At 43.6% G+C, this 18,743-nt stretch overlaps 1 protein-coding gene across 1 annotated transcript; it reads left to right on the plus strand.

The window, feature by feature from the left end:
• Window positions 1-4,792: 4,792 nt before the first annotated feature.
• LOC115170608 (reprimo-like protein) lies at window positions 4,793-6,326 on the plus strand. Its single transcript, XM_029726864.1, has 2 exons — window positions 4,793-4,828; window positions 5,031-6,326. The coding sequence occupies exon 2, from the start codon at window positions 5,143-5,145 to the stop codon at window positions 5,470-5,472; it is 330 nt and encodes a 109-aa protein (XP_029582724.1). The 5' UTR covers window positions 4,793-4,828; window positions 5,031-5,142; the 3' UTR covers window positions 5,473-6,326.
• The last annotated feature ends 12,417 nt before the right edge of the window (window positions 6,327-18,743 follow it).

The raw sequence follows: 18,743 nt of genomic DNA on the forward strand, positions 1-18,743 counted from the left end.
CCTCTGTCTCCGCTCCACAGAACACTGGTCAAGCTTTTCACTGAGTCTGAGAATGCAATCACTCTGCCAATATCAGTGTTTGGATAACCAGCCGCCACCACGTCACCCCTTTCCTTTTCACTGGGTCTGGACATAATGAAGACCACCTCATCACGTAAGAGAGGATCCACCTGGGATTTGTTTGAACTCAGGTAGTCTATATATCAGCGGGGTTTACCTTCTGCGATGTGCCCTAGCTCTTCTCATGGCGGACATGTTGTTTGTGTTGTGACGCTGTACCTCCTGACCCGCTGGCCCCCTGCCTCTCTGGCTCGGAGAGCACTGCTCCTCTCCTCAACAGGTGTCCCTAGGTAAAAGAGCAACTCAAATGAGAACACATAGAGAAAGAAAGTCTCTTAACTGGCATTTAACGGAGGGGAGAAAGGGATATAGAGATAAAGAGAGGGTGAGCATTTTTCTTCCTCAGACTCTTTTTAAAAGCACATCCACTCTTTGGCACAATGGGGTTGTTTCATAGCCTGCTGTGTAACATAGAAAGATGGAGACAAAGAGAGAGAGGGAGGGAGAGAGGGGGCGAGAGAAAGAGGGGGCGAAAGAAGGAGAGGAATCAAGTTAGAAAGTTTAATGAGAGATGTGTAGATCTGCCAAAATGTTTAGGCCAGGAGATTCTTCAATGAGGGAAGTGTGGGAGACATTGTCCCTGGAGATAGGAGGCAGAAAAAGCAAGTTAATTCAATTAAGGCCAAGCAATTCAAATTCACTGCCCTCAAACACACAAACAGATACACTCATTCAAACAAATGGATGCGCACGCACGCACGCACACACACACACACACACACACACACACACACACACACACACACACACACACACACACACACACACACACACACACACACACACACACACAAACACACACACACAGGACAACGCTACAACAAATGAAGGCAATGAAGCCATTATCTCCCTGAAACAAGTTGAATCACTAATGGATGCAGCCCGTTAAGGGGTTGTTGAGCGGAGCGGTCAGAAACACTCTGCTGCTGTGTACCTGGAGTCTCTGTCAGGAGGGAACTAATGACTACATTTAGCTCTATGTGATTAACTGTCCCACAGGTGACAGTGCCCACAACCCCAGACATGGCCTTTCTCTCTCTCTGTTTCTCTCTGTTTCTCTCTGTTTCTCTCTCTGTTTCTCTCTCTGTTTCTCTCTCTGTTTCTCTCTCTGTTTCTCTCTCTCTCTCTCTCTCTGTTTTTCTGTTTCTCTCTTCAATACTCCCTAACCTTCTCTCTGTTTATCGGTGTTTCCTGTTGGTTAATCCCCTCTCTCTCTCATTTAATCTAGACCCCCACTCACACTCACTCACACACAAGCCCGTCGCACACACACACACACACTTTGTTCATCTAATGAAAACTTGGCTGTAGGTAATCTATTAGACTAATTGAACTGGATCAACATCCTAAGAAGTCTGCCCCCAGCTGCACCTCTGGAGAAGGGATGTGGAGATGAAGGGTTTGGGGTGGGGGATGTGGGAGTGTATGGAGGGTGGGGACTTATACTCTGCTGTGTTCAGGTGCTGCCATGCCCTGTGTGAAGGCCTCTAAAGACATGGGTGGAGGTGGAGTGGGGAGGTGGAGTGGGGAGGTGGAAGGTATGGGCTAAACCCCTCCCTGTTGCTAAGGGATGTCTTCACTTAGTTTGTGTTGCTAGGCTGCCAATTCCCCCGTGCTAAGTGGAAGCGTTTTCCCTTCTCCTTCTTCCAGGCACCCCATCTCTCTCTCCCTCTCTTCTTCCCTCCCTCCTTTTCTCAACCAAAATAACTTTACCAACCATCCATCACTACGCTCACAGGGCTACTGTTGCTAAGGAACACGTCTGAGACACACATACATGTCTATATGTACTTCCCATATCTATTTATATCTTTATACACAGGCCTACATGCTGTGTGTCATGATATGAAATAATAATGAGCTCATGCCACCTGTGACCTGTGTTGAGTTCTGTGTTGCATCTAGTGTCACTAATGATGCAGATAATTGACCAAACAGAACGTGCTGCTTCTCAGAAAATATAACTTCAGCATTCCACATATGAGCCTCAGTTTTACCAACAGGTTGTATGCAGCAAATGTCCGAAAAATATAATTCATTGACTTCAAAGTCTGCGGAAATGTTGTGAACAAGTCTTTGTGAGCAGTTTCATATCGAAATGTTTGAAAGTAACAGAATTTTCATTCAAGAACTTCCTCTTCACTTTGATTCAGGAATTAAAGTCCCTGGCTGTACTTTCTGCTGCAACCGTATTTGACTTTGCGTGGGCTGCAGTTTAATGTTTCATAAATAGACGACTGTGTGCTTTATCGTTAACGGGGAGGCAGGCTGTATTTACAAAGGAATCGACATTTAAATCCATGTCTGTTTCTATAATTACAACACACTATTAAATGAATGAACAGAATGACATCTACACGGCATTAGTTGATGATACCGCCAACTGTTGTCATTTACAAGTCGCTGATCCAAATGAGAAGAGCTAATAGGATTATTCCAGCTTGGTGGACACAAAACACTTTGTTTGATCTCCAGTTATTATACAGTGATAAATCAACTGTAATTGACCCCCTAGAAGTGTAATTAAATATATTTGTGTAAAGAGCTAATCGTTGTTTGTCCACACGCTTCTCAGTTCGCAGCCTAAAGCCGCTTATAGCCAGACATAACGTGAGCATCCTAAATTGGTTTTCACAGGCTTTGTTTAGAGGATAAACTCAATATTAGGTCTGGGGGGGGGGCTTACATATTCTCTCACATTATCTGAGGGAGTATTTTGAAAGCATCATCATAGCCTACACCTGCTCACCATAACTTCGGTGTCATTGCTTCTTCATATAATAGCCTCCTTTACAATTCCCAGGGACAGGACAAGCATAAATGACTGTAAGGTTATTATAATACTCCTGTTCAAACATAATAAATACTGAACCGTGGAGGTTCTATGGGAATAATAGCAGTGGTCTGGTCTATGATGAGAAATACTGTTTACTACTCAGGATGATATCACTGCTGTTCCAAGTCAATGTTCTCTACCCTCAAAGTCATTGTGGATGCCAGAGATAATGACCTATGAGAATACAGTCCCCCGTTTGGCCATTAAAGAGGGCTTGATGGTACTAAAGATAACAGATGGTAATGGAAGCAGGAGAATAATATTACTGTAGCAGGTGATCATCACGAGAAGAAGAATAAGAACAGTTGGATACAATTTGCCTCTTAAGGCTCCTTGTGAGGTCCTCTATCTTGACACAAGCTCAACACCAAAAGCCAAACTGGGAAGGGAAAAAGTCCTTACAAACCATTGACAATATGCATAATATGAGCCTTGGAGACTCTTTCAGTGACTAGAATGTGTATAGCCAATCCTATAGCCTATCACTTGGGCGCATGTAAGTTTTTCAATACAAAGGCATGGTTGGTAAGGTTGACTTCATAGGGTGCAAAGACAATAAGCTCTCATACCCAATCTTCAATCTGCATGTAGTTGATGGTGATTATGGTTGCTTTCCGTTTGTCAGAGCATCTAAACCTGCATCTCGTTGACGATACTGCAGAGATCTTAATGTTTGTCGAGGGAGTTGCCTCCTCGGCAGCTGAACTAGCTTGACTCTGCACTTGAGAGAGAAACTGATATTTGAATAAGGCATGCTAATAAAACAGAGAGAGGCTGTTAATCTCAGCGAAAATAGCTCTGGCGTCCACACACACAAAGTATGGAGAGAGAGGAGGAATGGAAATAGACTTCTCCGCTGAAAAGTTTGCCCAGATTGATCAACTTGATTACATTTCTCCATCTCTCAATTTCAAGAAGTCTGTCTCTGAATGTGTCTCTCTCTGACTGTGCTTAAGGTTGTACTGTCACGGTGGCATTTGGAGGATGAGTGCAGAACTTAACTGTACAGTACATCAGGTTATTTTCAGATCCCTCCTTTGTTTGAATGCCTCCTGTTTTATTATGCAGTGAATATTAGAACGGTGGCACTTCAGGGAGAAATGCAGCTTGAGCAAAGTGTTGTAGAGATTGATACACATATCTCCCATCATTAAGGTTGTAAAGAATTGTCATACTCTCCATCCATCAGAAATCATCTCATGGGAGTTCTTCAGTGTTGGTGGTGACAGACCAATACCAATCCTTATGCCATTGATTACATATTCTAATAATAACACCCTATATGCCTGCTGTCACCAGTGGCGGTTCTAGACAATTTCAACTGGGGGGGCCAAGCTGGGGCCAGTTGTACTGTTAGAGGGGCCAGTTACATTAGACGTTATTGTTGTCATATCGTTTTCTTCACTGCATTGCAGGCATTAGCAGGCAAAAGACCATGTTCATAATCATTAGTGTTCCGCGTTGCCTCTGTCTAATAACGATGTAAAAAAAAATAATGATAGCAAAAATTAGTTATGTAAAAATTATTTCATACTCCACATTTAGGGGGGCCACAAGGGGGTCCAAAATTGTTGTCACAGGGGCACTGGCCCCACATGCCCCCCCCCCCCCCCCCCCCCCCCAGAACCGCCCCTGGCTGTCACTGACAGTCGATGAGGGCTGCATAAATCGTTAAATTGTCAACTGTCCTCACCCACCCACCCTCCTCCCCTCACCGAGAGCGATGTGGTCCACCAGAAACTCATCAGCCCTTTAAAATGCACGAGAGACACACACGCGGGCACACACACGCGGGCACAGGTGCGCATGCAGGGCAGTCTTACATACAGACGTACACCTCCTTCGAGATGTCCAAAGGGACCCGCTTAAGAGGTTTGAGCTACGTAGAAGTTGTGTTCAGTTTATTACTTTGACTTGCAAGTATGATGCTTAATACGGCATCTGGTTAGGGTTGTGATAGTTTCTCTCCGCTGATACGCACCGACATATCAGCTTTTGGTAGTGCTGCTATTACCGAATTTAAAAGAAGATTATATATTTGTCATTTGATTTTTACTCTGGTTTGTTTTCACAGTCACATGACGCAAAGTGCAACTGCGAGACAGGGTTTAGCCGTGAGTGTGTGTCTGTGGAACCGCGTGCGCCCATAGCTGCCATAGCGCTGTCAGACTGACATCCACGGAGACATGAACGGCTCCTTCTTCGACCAAGCCCAGGGCGCACTATTCAACAGGAGCCAAGTCCTCGCCGGTACTCTGGTGAACTGCTGCAACGGGACGGACGTGGCAACCAGTGACGGCGGTTCGCTGGCGCTACCTCCAGACGAGCGGAAACTCTTTATCAGTCGCGTCGTACAGATCGCGGTCCTGTGCGTACTGTCGCTCACCGTCATGTTTGGCATCTTTTTCCTCGGCTGCAACCTCATGATCAAATCGGAGAGTATGATTAACTTTATGGTGAAGGACCGGAGACCTTCCAAAGACGTAGAGGCGCCGGTGATGATAGGACTCAGCTAGTCTATGGCGCCGGGATGGAGAATGTTGTGTAGCCGCGCGCCACGGACCCATAGCCTCAACACGCTGTCTTTGGGGCGGCACGATGATATGCAATGCGCTTGAATTCCTTACGAAATATGTTTGCCAATATAGACTGCAATTGCGGTCAAGCGCGGCCAATTCCTCATATCAAACGTTTAAGGAGAACCAGGAATGCATCGTTGTTTACGCATAGGCTGTTGGATATTGTTTTGTTTTTGACTGTCAACTTGAAAAAAGTAATGGACTCTTGTGATAAAAATGTTTACACGTTGTTACCTCAAATTATATTTGCAAAAGTCGATATTTCCATGATTGTTTAACAACTTTACGCATGCATATTGTATGTTTTTTTCCATTTCCGTTCTGACAGTAGGCTATACATTTTGGACGTGGGAATTCTCTGAAAATATATTTTTCTTGGTCCCGTTTCTTAGTAGCATGTCTGGCAAACACTCAAGGTGCTGTGATCTTGCATGTTTAATAACTAACCCCATTACTGCTTCAACGAGTGTTTCAATGTCCAGTTCAGCATGCACGAGGCTTGGTCTGTAGCCTACAGTACAAGGTGGTATTTGGACCTACTGTTTTTGCACTTTTTTGAAAGCACCTGATGCTGCATGATTTTTGTACCAAGATGAAACTTGAATGAAAAGTGCAGCATGCTACGAATAAACGTGACGTTGTCGTATCTCTTCATTGATATCTATTGTACATGTTACAGGCTACATGTTGCAGTAGATTAGATTTATTCATGTATGGCATAGGCCTATCGCACAAAGCAGCATAAATAAGCAGTATATATTAAACAAATGAGTTACATTTAAATGTGATCGAGGACCTTGTGCATGTTATTAAACTGTACTGTAATAGGAATAACAATAACAGCAACAATAATAATAATAATAACGTAATGACAGTAATAATAACAACGATGGTAATGATAACAATAATAATGTTATTAGTCTATTATAATTATAATAATATATTATAAGGAAATGGTTTTTAGACACAAGTCTAAACTTTTCCTCCATTTGCACACAATTACGTACATAAATAACTGTGTAAAATCTAATATTGTTCAAATGCATAGATTTGAATTGGCTGTAAGACTGGTCCGTTTTAATGCACAGGTGAACGATTACTCAAGACTATTACATGTAGTGCACTCATGCCTTGACTGTTATAAAAATGAATTTGTGAATTTCTTATCTGACGATAAAGTGGAGATAATCCACAGAGGGTATGTTTCACAGATGCCTTCTCTCTATAAAATCCATGCAGTCAAATCAAGTCTAGGTTGAGTAGAGACATACCCCACTGGGCAGAAACTGGTTCAATCAACGTTGTTTCAATGTAAATTGTCGATTTATTGTGACGTGGATCTACGTGCAAAATACATTGTATTTGAAAAAGTAATCAACGTTAACTTGTTTTGAGAATGGAATTTCATCCACAGGATTATGTCATAATTGTAACCAATGTTAAACATATACAAACTTTGTATAAAATATGTTGCATTTGTACCTTTGAAACAATGTCAGATCTTCAATGTTATATACACTATCAGAAAAAATACATATAGGCTGGGCAGCAACTCCTACTGGTCTCCCATCCAGAGATTTACCCTAGCTATGATGGCTTTGATATTTGTCACTGACCACTACCAATGGTCTAACGCGTGAATGATTGATTATCGATAGATCTCTAAATAACTAAATATATCCCCTGTTCCTATCGAAGTCATTCTAAAGGGTAGGTTTAAACAGAGCAAATAAAATGTTACAATACATTATAAGTCATATCATCAATATTATACTATTTAGGCCTATATAGCATTTGCGAAGTCATCAACAACTACCCATGGTTCAACTAAAAATAGACAATATATACAGTAAAGGCCTATGGTTTCAAGTTTGAATTGATTTCAATGTAATCTTCAAGTGGATTCTCATCTTCATCTCAACCAAACATTTAAGTTAAAGCATATAACTAAATAAAACCAAACTTTATTTAAAGTGCATTCAAAAAGTTTGATTAGATTAGATTTAGTCTTATTCTTTAACTTTGATTTTTGGTTGAGATGGAGATGTGAATCCAACATACCAATTATTCATTTGTAGACAAACTGGATATTGAATTGTGTTTGGTTGTCAACGCAACCAGATATAAACATTTGAAGGAGAGGTATTTTCAGCTTGCATAGTTATGCACAATTCAGACGCCGAATTTATGGCGAGTTGAAGTGAATAGAAATTATGAGCGGGCTGGCACGGTTAAGAGCTTTGCTTGACGTCAGTGGCGGTTCTAGACCATTTCAACTGGGGGGGCCAAGCTGGGGCCAGTTGTACTGTTAGAGGGGCCAGTTACATTAGACGTTATTGTTGTCATATCGTTTTCTTCACTGTATTGTAGGCATTAGCAGGCAAAAGACCATGTTCATAATCATCATTGTTGCCACTGTCTAACGGGTGTAAAAACAGAACGATAGCAAAAATTAGTTATGTAAAAATGATTTCATACTCCACATTTAAGGGGGCCACAAGGGGTCCAAAATTGTTGTCACAGGGGCACTGGCCCCCCTCAGAACCGCTAGTGCTTGACGTACGGATTGGTTTCATACAAGACCATGTATGAGACCATGACTGTGCTTCCGTTGTGGGTGTGGTAGCGAAGCAACCTTTATTTGCATGCAATTAACATGTGTTAACACGCATTGCCATGTCTCCCGACAGTGGAAGAACTGCTCTGGTGCGCCACATGAAACACCCGCACCGCGCCGAAAGAGCGGCAGAGGCTGCCGAACTATTATCAAAAGTCCGACGAGGCGCACCTAATCGTTTCAGGCGGCACTCTATCTCCGCTCTTCCAATGAGAAAGTGAAGTGTTTTTGTTAGGTGCGGTGATAAAGCGCTGTTTGCACAAGGGCTAAGTCTGGCTTTAATTCCACTTGGGCTTTAATTCCAGTTTGTCTAAACATTTATAATTGATATGTTGGATTCATGTCTCCATCTCAACCAAAAATCTAAGTAAAAGAATAGGACTAAATCAAATCAAACTTTATATAAAGTCCATTTAAAGTTTGATTTGATTTAGTCCTCTTTTTTAACTTAGATTTTTGGTTGAGATGGAGACATGAAATCATGAAATGAAATTAAAGCCAGACTAAGTCCGTGGCACTGCTTTTAAAACGGATTGAAAGTAACACATTTAGATGACAACTAAACCAAACATCGGATATTGTTTTCCCATTGGAATTTGGTTGTGCTTTTAGATGGTTGAAAGCATAATGATAACACATTGGGAATTCAACACACTTCTGGCTATGGTTCAGACTTCAGAGTCAGACTGAGGTATGCCTGCAAGTCTGCTCAAATACTCTTAGCACTCAGCAAGGCGCTAAGTCTTCTCTATTATTCACTATGTTTGTTTTACTCCATGTGTAAGTCTGTTGTTGTATGTGTCGAACTGCTTTGCTTTATCTTGGCCAGGTAGCAGTTGTAAATGACAACTTGTTCTCAACTTGCCTACCTGGTTAAATAAAGGTGAAATAAAAAGAAAAGAAATAAAAAATGCAGACTCCAGTCCATGAGACTCTTTGGTTGACACACACACACACACACACACACACACACAACCATATACTCCCGGTCCAAGGTCTACAAGATAAACTTCAACACTTTTATCCAGTACACTGAGTAAGGGCGTGTAAACCTAATAATAAAACCATTTACACTGTCTACCTTGAGATGAAAGCCCAGCCTCAGTTAAAACGCATAGGACTGAACTCACAGCATATTGGGTTCACAGGATCTGACCACTTGTCTCTAGTCAAATCCTGCAATTGACTGACCGCACCAGTTGACCGCAATTAGGAACCTTTTCACCCCTCTACACCTCCTCACACCTCTGGGGCATCTATCTACTGGACCCTAAGGGCTTTGGTCCAGGCACACTGTCTGTCCTCAAGACATCCACATTAATCTCTTTCCCTCAGGATCTAAACAATTCTGGGGCAGAGAGGAGAGAGAGAGAGAGGAGAGAGAGAGAGGAAAGACACACAGAGATAGAGAGCGAGAGAGCGAGAGAGAGAGAGAGATAGAGAAAGATAGAGCGTTTGTAGCTGAATGCAGTCTCCCTATAGTTGACATCTCTGGGCATTGTACAGCCAAGAAACAGCTAAAAGCACCTTCAGACATCTATCCTTCCCTTTCTCTTTTTCTCCCTTCCTCTCTCCATCTCTACCTGCTGTCACCCACAGCCTGTGAATTACGTCTCTTAAAGCAGACCGCACTCTGTTCATCACCAACATTTTTGACCCATCATCCTTTTCACCACTTTCCCCGTCTTCCTTGAAGTTTCTTTGCATTTCAAGGAAATCATATCGAGTAGAGTCTACGTCAAAATCTATCCCCCATCTTCCTCTCTTTCTCTGCCTCTCTTTCCCTCACCCATATATTCCTATCTCTGCTCTCCTCTCTGCTTTCCCCTACCCCTCTACTCTTGTCACTCCCTCTCCCTCTCTGACTCCCTACTCAGAAGCAACAAATGTTCTCATGATTATTTTATCACTTGTCAGGAGAGCTGAGTCTCTAAGAGGCGGATGAGTACATCCACACACACGCACACACACACACACACACACACGCACACGCACACGCACACACACGCACACGCACACGCACATGCACGCACACGCACACGCACATGCACACACACACACTAGCTCCTCGTCCACTGAGGCATCCACATCCCCTCAGATTGAAATCCATTTAATCAAAAGAAGTGAAAAAAATAACACTCCACAATGTTCTGAGAATGTGGGCCCGTTGACATGGAGACCACAAAACCCTTGTACTTAGATTTGAAGCCCATGAAACTTGAAGCCCTTTGATGTAGATAGGACCATTATTTGATCATTGGGCTAACTACTGCTTATAAGGCACATTATAAGGCATGTGCCACTTCAAAGCTACTCTGTGATCTGGAGAACAAACACACTGTTGTGTTCTGAGATACAGTCATGATCTGCAGGTGAATGCTGATTGAGAGAGAACAACGTGCTGCTCAATATTTAGAAGAAAAGGCGGTTCACTTCTCAACTCATTACATGAGACCCCAGACTGCCTGGGTGAGGGAGGTAGGGAGGGAGGGAGGGGTTGAGGGAGGGATGGAAGAGAGCGAGAGAGAGGGGGAGGAAGAGAGTCCAGCACACTGTTGTGTCGTGGGAAAAACTAAATTACATGAGACCCCAGACTGCCTGGGTGAGGGAGGAAGGGAGGGAGGCGGAGGGGGTGAGGGGGCGAGGAAGGGATGGAGGAGAAGGAGAGAGGGCGGGAGAGAGTCCAGCACACTGTTGTGTCAGAGGAAAAACAACATCTATCATGAACCACTAGTTACAGCAGGGAAGATGACAATAACAGGAAAACCCTCTTAGATGTGAAAGAAGGAAAACGGTTAGCTACAACACTCACTGATGGATCATGGAAACAATGGGGCCTAATTGGAACTGTCATATCTGAAGTCCCTTAACGAAGATGAAAGATTAAAAGGAATGGCATGCTTAATTATGCAAATTCCACTTTGAAGGATTGATTGATTATGTGACAAGGATAAATTGAAATGCAAATGATATGGCGAGGACTGGTGTGGGAGAGATAGGGATGATTGTTTCAAAACGGTTGACGGGGAAGATTGAGAGGCATCAAGACCATTGGATCGCTCTGCTGTGTGAACACACAGTAAGTGCACAGTACTGTTGCAGGAGCTGTTTCTCATGCAGTCATTCAGTGCTAGACTGACGGACGTTAACCCTTCCCCTTTGTGGAGAATGTGGCCCTTTATTGCTCTGGTACACTGCTCGGTGCGCTCCATAGAGCTCTATTAGCTTGTCAGGCAACGTCAGGGGTGACCTTTTACAACAGAAACAGCAGTGGATATAATGAACACTACACTAGGACTGGAAACATGACAGAAATAACGGTGATTAAGCCACGGTTGGTATTTAACACTTAGTGGAATAATCCATTAAATGATTTACCAGCATAGAAACTTTGTCTGGAATGAAACGTTCACATATTACATTGGTTTCTAGTGTTGCCTAATATGTTCTGTCTGGGAATGGTTTTGAGAATTTAAGAAATATCCAAAATACAAATTTGCCAGGGTGAGATGATGCCAACCTTTTACAAAAACAAGTAGCTATTCTCCTCGTGTCTTGGGGGAGAGCAATCCACAATAAACACATTTTCTGTGCCGGTACCAGGCTCACTAGAATTGAAGTGGCCTTTCTCAGCCCAATTCAAGTCATTTCTAATGGGACGTGCTGTAGAGAACAGCAGAGGCAGTGACACTAGGCAATAGCGACATGGAATAGTAAAACCCCTCTTCTATCTCTCCCCCCCTGCATCCCCCTTTCCGATTCTTCTCAGATAGATGGAGATGCATTCCTATTTAGCCATTTTGTGAGGCTGGTAGCCATATTGTGAGGCTGGTAGCCATTTCGCCATCTTCCTCTTGAGAAACACCCACACGCCAAATACATATTCAGCCAATAAAACAGTCAATAAACTAACACCTGTACTCTTCCATTGTGTCATATTTTCACGAACATAAATATTCTTACTATAGTACAGAGAGAGGTGAAGGTTTGGCCTACTGAATGCAAGTCACTGGTGATTATAGTTAATTGTATGTGCAGTATAATGGCATGCTGTTAGATGTGAGCGATGTGGATTCTTCAGCTCCAGGGTGAAGGGCATGTACCTGCACAGTCCTGAAGCTACTTAGCTGTCAGCATGTCCTGCTGTTCTCCTCTTTCCTCCTCCTCACCATCCTCTGTTCTGCTTCTTTCTTCCTCAGCTTTCCATCTGCTGTTCTTCTCTCCATCACAAAGGTAGAAGACTGATATCATTTAGCAGCATACACCAGGTGTACCAGGTAACAACTGATGAGACAGATGCTTTAGGTGGATTTGAAGAGACTTCAAACCACAAGATATGAAAGGAATTATTATGGATATTCAGCCAGCTAACTCAGCCTTCAGTTTGCCATTCGTCTCCACTATTACACCTAAACCGACGTGGAATACAGGTCCTCTAAAATAAGATTCTTATGAAGTAATTGGTGATATTGACGCCTGTAGTGAAGTTCAACATCGTTATAAAAAACGGAATAATGGGCAGACTATGTCTATGAATCCCTCTCATATATTGACATTCAGACCTCTTGACTTCATTCACCAAACATATAGGATTCTGAAATGAATAGATCTAATGATACTTTAACCATATGAACGCTTGAGACTGAGCATTATATTACTGCGGCGCTCGTTGTCTGCAGAGGCAGCCCTTTGGCAGTGTGGCCAAATCAAATTCCCATGAAGAGGAATGGGCAATCAGAGACTGTATTGACCCATCTTTTATCTCTGTTTCTGTATTTAGCTGAGGAGCATGTCCAGGTCAGCCCTATGCTGCAGGATAGAAATAAACAGATGCACAAACACACTAACAAGCTAAAAGGGTTATAGCGCGGGTGTGAAACATACGGTGCGCGGGCCGGAGGGGGTCCAATCTGGCCCGCGGGTGGTTAGAGTTACTTAAAATGACTAACGGTGCATGTACACTAGATAGCGGTAAATTGCCGCGTGCCGCTTAGGCCGTCCATTGTGACTTGCTTGTGGGCGTGCTGGCAGCATAGGCAGTATATAGCAGCACGTTCGATTATGCGTCAAGAATTCAGCATAGCAAGTTTGTATGAAGGTCTGGTTATTAAATGGGTAGATAGTTCAATAGTAATATCCTCTTAAAGGCTATGGTGACAAACAAACTTGCTGCCCTGTTTCCAATTGTCCACATGGCTGGGAGAACCTATTCAAGTAAATAAATACATTTTGAAATTTTGTAAAAAAAATGATGTATTATTAGCTAATTGGCTATAGTGCAGGCTAACTCAAATGAGCTGCTAAATTAGCTAGCTAGTTGGCTAGCTAGCTATCTAGCCAACTTCACATACTGTACAGATAGCTAGCTAAGTGAATTAAATATCACCAGTTACCTACCTTCATATTATGTAGCTATCTTTATGTCTTTATCTCTGTAAAAAACAAACTCCAAATGCATTTGTAGGTAGCTAGCTAACAGCCATGGAGGAAGGTGAAAGGATAGCAGCCCCAACTGTCAAAGTGAGAGAGTAGGCTATTCTGGATAGGGCAGGAACTTTTGTGTAGTTCCTGTCCCTAGAAGTGAGGACGGAGATAATAGTAACATAATATTCAGTGTGGTGTAATTTGACTATAATGAGGTCTGTTTCTTGTGAGGTTTTCTGTCCTCAGATAAAGAGAGCTATGAAGCCTGTTTACATATGAAGAGGTCCCATTGAAGAGCAGTGATTCTCAGTCCTGGTCCTGGGGACTCAAATTGGTGCACATTTTTGTTTTTGCCTTACCACTGCACAGCTGATAGAAATTATCAACTCATCATCAAGCTTCAAGTGGTATTTATGTATTCATTTGTGATGCTATCCTTGATATGATCCTGTTATTGTCACATGATATACATGCACATATGTGTGCCCATGCATCTATCAATCCAATGTTATCAAATCAAATCAAATTTTATTAGTCACATGCACCGAATACAACAGGTGTAGATATACAGTGAAATGCTTACTAACGAGCCCCTAACCAACAATGCAGTTAAAAAAAGTACGGATAAGAATTTGTATTTATTTATTTTTATTTCACCTTTATTTAACCAGGTAGGCAAGTTGAGAACAAGTTCTCATTTACAATTGTGACCTGGCCAAGATAAAGCAAGCAGTTTGACACATACAACACAGAGTTACACATGGAGTAAAACAAACATACAGTCAATAATATAGTAGAAAAATAAGTCTATATACAAAGTGAGCAAATGAGGTGAGATAAGGGAGGTAAAGGCAAAAAAGGCCATGGTGGCGAAGTAAATACAATATAGCAAGTAAAACACTGGAATGGTAGATTTGCAGTGGAAGAAAGTGCAAAGTAGAAGTAGAAATAATGGGGTGCAAAGGAGCAAAATAAATAAATAAATACAGTAGGGGAGGAGGTAGTTGTTTGGGCTAAATTATAGATGGGCTATGTACAGGTGCAGTAATCTGTGAGCTGCTCTGACAGCTGGTGCTTAAAGCTAGTGAGGGAGATAAGTGTTTCCAGTTTTAGAGATTTTTGTAGTTCGTTCCAATCATTGGCAGCAGAGAACTGGAAGGAGAGGCGGCCGAAGGAGGAATTGGCTTTGGGGGTGACCAGAGAGATATACCTGCTGGAGCGCGTGCTGCTATGGTGACCAGCGAGCTGAGATAAGGGGGAACTTTACCTAGCAGGGTCTTGTAGATGACCTGGAGCCAGTGGGTTTGGCGACGAGTATGAAGCGAGGGCCAGCCAACGAGAGCGTACAGGTCGCAGTGGTGGGTAGTATATGGAGCTTTGGTGACAAAACGGATGGCACTGTGATAGACTGCATCCAATTTATTGAGTAGGGTATTGGAGGCTATTTTGTAAGTTACATTGCCGAAGTCGAGGATCGGTAGGATGGTCAGTTTTACGAGGGTATGTTTGGCAGCATGAGTGAAAGATGCTTTGTTGCGAAATAGGAAGCCAATTCTAGATTTAACTTTGGATTGGAGATGTTTGATGTGAGTCTGGAAGGAGAGTTTACAGTCTAACCAGACACCTAGGTATTTGTAGTTGTCCACATATTCTAAGTCAGAACCGTTCAGAGTAGTGATGCTGAACGGGCGGGCAGGTGCAGGCAGTTATCGGTTGAAGAGCATGCATTTAGTTTTACTTGTATTTAAGAGCAGTTGGAGGCCACGGAAGGAGAGTTGTATGGCACTGAAGCTCGTCTGGAGGGTAGTTAACAACACAGTGTCCAAAGAAGGGCCAGAAGTATACAGAATGTTGTCGTCTGCGTAGAGGTGGATCAGAGACTCACCAGCAGCAAGAGCGACATCATTGATGTATACAGAGGAAAGAGTCGGCCCAAGAATTGAACCCTGTGGCACCCCCATAGAGACTGCCAGAGGCCCGGACAACAGGCCCTCCGATTTGACACACTGAACTCTATCGGAGAAGTAGTGGGTGAACCAGGCGAGGCAATCATAATAAGAAATTAAAGTAACAAGTAATTAAAGAGCAGCAGTAAAATAACATTAGCGAGACTATATACAGAGGGGTACCTGTACAGAGTCAATGTGCGGGGGCAACGGTTAGTTGAGGTAATATGTACATATAGGTAGAGCTATTAAAGTGACTATGCATAGATGATAACAACAGAGAGTAGCAGCGGTGTAAATAGGGAGAGGGGGCAATGCAAATAGTCTGGGTAGCCATTTGATTAGGTGTTCAAGAGTCTTATGGCTTGGGGGTAGAAGCTGTTTAGAAGCCTCTAGAACCTAGACTTGGCGCTCCGGTACCGCTTGCCATGTGGTAGCAGAGAGAACAGTCTATGACTAGGGTGGCTGGAGTCTATGACAATTTTTAGAGCGTTCCTCTGACACCGCCTGGTATAGAGGTCCTTGATGGCAGGAAGCTTGGCTGCGGTGATGTACTGGGCCGTACACACTGCCCTCTGTAGTGCCTTGCGGTCAGAGGCGGAGCAGTTGCCAAACCAGGCAGTGATGCAACCCATCAGGATGCTCTCGATGGTGCAGCTGTAGAACCTTTTGAGGATCTGAGGACCCATGCCAAATCTTTTCAGTTTCCTGAGGGGGAATAGGTTTTATCGTGCCCTCTTCACAACTGTCTTGGTGTGTTTGGACCATGTTAGTTTGTTGGTGATGTGGACACCAAGGAACTTGAAGCTCTCAACCTGCTCCACTGCAGCCCCGTTGATGAGAATGGGGGCGTGCTTGGTCCTCTTTTTCCTGTAGTCCACAATCATCTCCTTAGTCTTGATTGCGTTGAGGGAGAGGTTGTTGTCCTAGCACCACACAGCCAGGTCTCTGACCTCCTCCCTATAGGCTGTCTCGTCATTGTTGGTGATCAGGCCTACCACTGTTGTGTCATCGCCAAACGTAATGATGGTGCTGGAGTCGTGCCTGGCCGTGCAGTCATGAGTAAACAGGGAGTACAGGAGGGGACTGAGCACGCACCCCTGAGGGGCCCCTGTGTTGAGGATCAGCGTAGCAGATGTGTTGTTACCTACCCTTACCACCTGGCGGTGGCCCGTAGGAAGTCCAGGATCCAGTTGCAGAGGGAGGTGTTTAGTCCCAGGGTCCTTAGCTTATTGATGAGCTTTGAGGGCACTATGGTGTTGAATGCTGAGCTGTAGTCAATAAATAGCATTCTCACATAGGTGTTCCTTTTGAACAGGTGGGAAAGGGCAGTGTTGTGGAGTGCATCATCTGTTGATCTGTTGGGGCGGTATGCAAATTGGAGTGGGTCTAGGGTTTCTGGGATAATGGTGTTGATGTGAGCCATGACCAGCATTTCAAAGCACTTCATGGGTACAGACGTGAGTGCTACGGGTCGTTTAGACAGATTACCTTAGTGTTCTTGGGCACAGGCACTATGGTGGTCTGCTTAAAACATGTTGGTATTACAGACTCGGACAGGGAGAGGTTGAAAATGTCAGTGAAAACACTTGCCAGTTGGTCAGCGAATGCTCGCAGTACACATGCTAGTAATCCGTCTGGCCCTGCGGCCTTGTGAATGTTGACCTGTTTAAAGGTCTTACTCACATCGGCTGTGGAGAGCGTGATCACACAGTCTTCCAGAACAGTTGGTGCTCTCATGCATGTTTTAGTGTTACTTGCCTTGAAGCGAGCATAGAAGTAGTTTAGCTCATCTGGTAGGCTCGTGTCACTGGGTAGCTCTAAAATGTGTTTCCCTTTGTAGTCTGTAATGGTTTGCAAGCCCTGACACATCTGATGAGCGTCAGAGACGGTGTAGTATGATTCGATCTTAGTCCTGTATTGACACTTTGCCTGTTTGATGGTTCGCCGTAGGGCATAGCGGGATTTCTTATAAGCTTCCGGGTTAGAGTCCCACTCCTTGAAAGCGGCAGCTCTAGCCTTTAGCTCAGTGCGGATGTTGCCTGTAATCCATGGCTTCTGGTTGGGGTATGTCACTGTGGGGACGCCGTCATCGATGCACTTATTGATGAAGCCAGTGACTGATGTGGTGTACTCCTAAATGCCATCGAAAGAATCCCGGAACATATTCCAGTCTGCACTAGCAAAACAGTCCAGTAGCTTAGCATTTGTTTCATCTGACCACTTTTTTATTGATCTAGTCACTGGTGCTTCCTGCTTTAATTTTAGCTCTTAAGCAGGTATCAGGAGGATAGAGTTATGGTCAGATTTGCCAAATGGAGGGTGAGGGAGAGCTTTGTATGCGTCTCTGTGTGTGGCGTAAAGGTGGTCCAGAGTTTTTTTCCTCTGGTTGCACATTTAACATGCTGATAGAAATTTGGTAAAACGGATTTAAGTTTCCCTGCGTTAAAGTCCCCGGCTACTAGCAGCGCCGCCTCTGGGTGAGTGTTTTCTTGTTTGCTTATGGAGGAATACAGCTCATTCAATGCTGTCTTAGTGCCAGCCCCTGACTGTGGTGGTATGTAAACAGCTACGAAAAATACAGATGAATACTCTCTAGGTAGGTAGTGTGGTCTACAGTTTATCATGAGATACTCTACCTCAGGCGAGCAATAGCTTGAGACTTCCTCGTGCACCAGCTGCACCAGCTGTTATTTACAAAAATACATAGTCCGCCGCCCCTTGTCTTACCAAATGCCACTGTTCTATCGTGCCGATGCAGTGTATAACCAGCCAGCTGTATGTTGATAGTATCGTCGTTCAGCCACGTCTCCGTGAAGCATAAGATATTACAGTTTTGAATGTCCCGTTGGTAGTTTAATCTTCCGCATAGGTCATCTATTTTATTGCACATTTTCCAGCAGAATGGAAGGAAGTGGGGGTTTATTTGATCGCCTACGAATTCTCAGAAGGCAGCCTGCCCTCAGGCCCCTTTTTCTCCCCCTCCTCTTCACGCAAATCACAGGGATCTGGGCCTGTTCTCGAGAAAGCAGTATACCGTTCGCGTCAGCCTCTTCAGACTCATTAAAGGAAAAAAAGGATTCTGCCAGTCCGTGATGAGGGATCGCAGTCCTGATGTCCAGAAGTTATTTTCGATCATAAAAGATGGTAGCGGCAACATTATGCACAAAATAAGTACAAAAATGAATGACAAACAACGTAAATAAACAAGCAATCAGTTG

Source organism: Salmo trutta, chromosome 32 (genome assembly GCF_901001165.1).
Source record: "Salmo trutta chromosome 32, fSalTru1.1, whole genome shotgun sequence".
NCBI lineage: Eukaryota > Metazoa > Chordata > Actinopteri > Salmoniformes > Salmonidae > Salmo > Salmo trutta.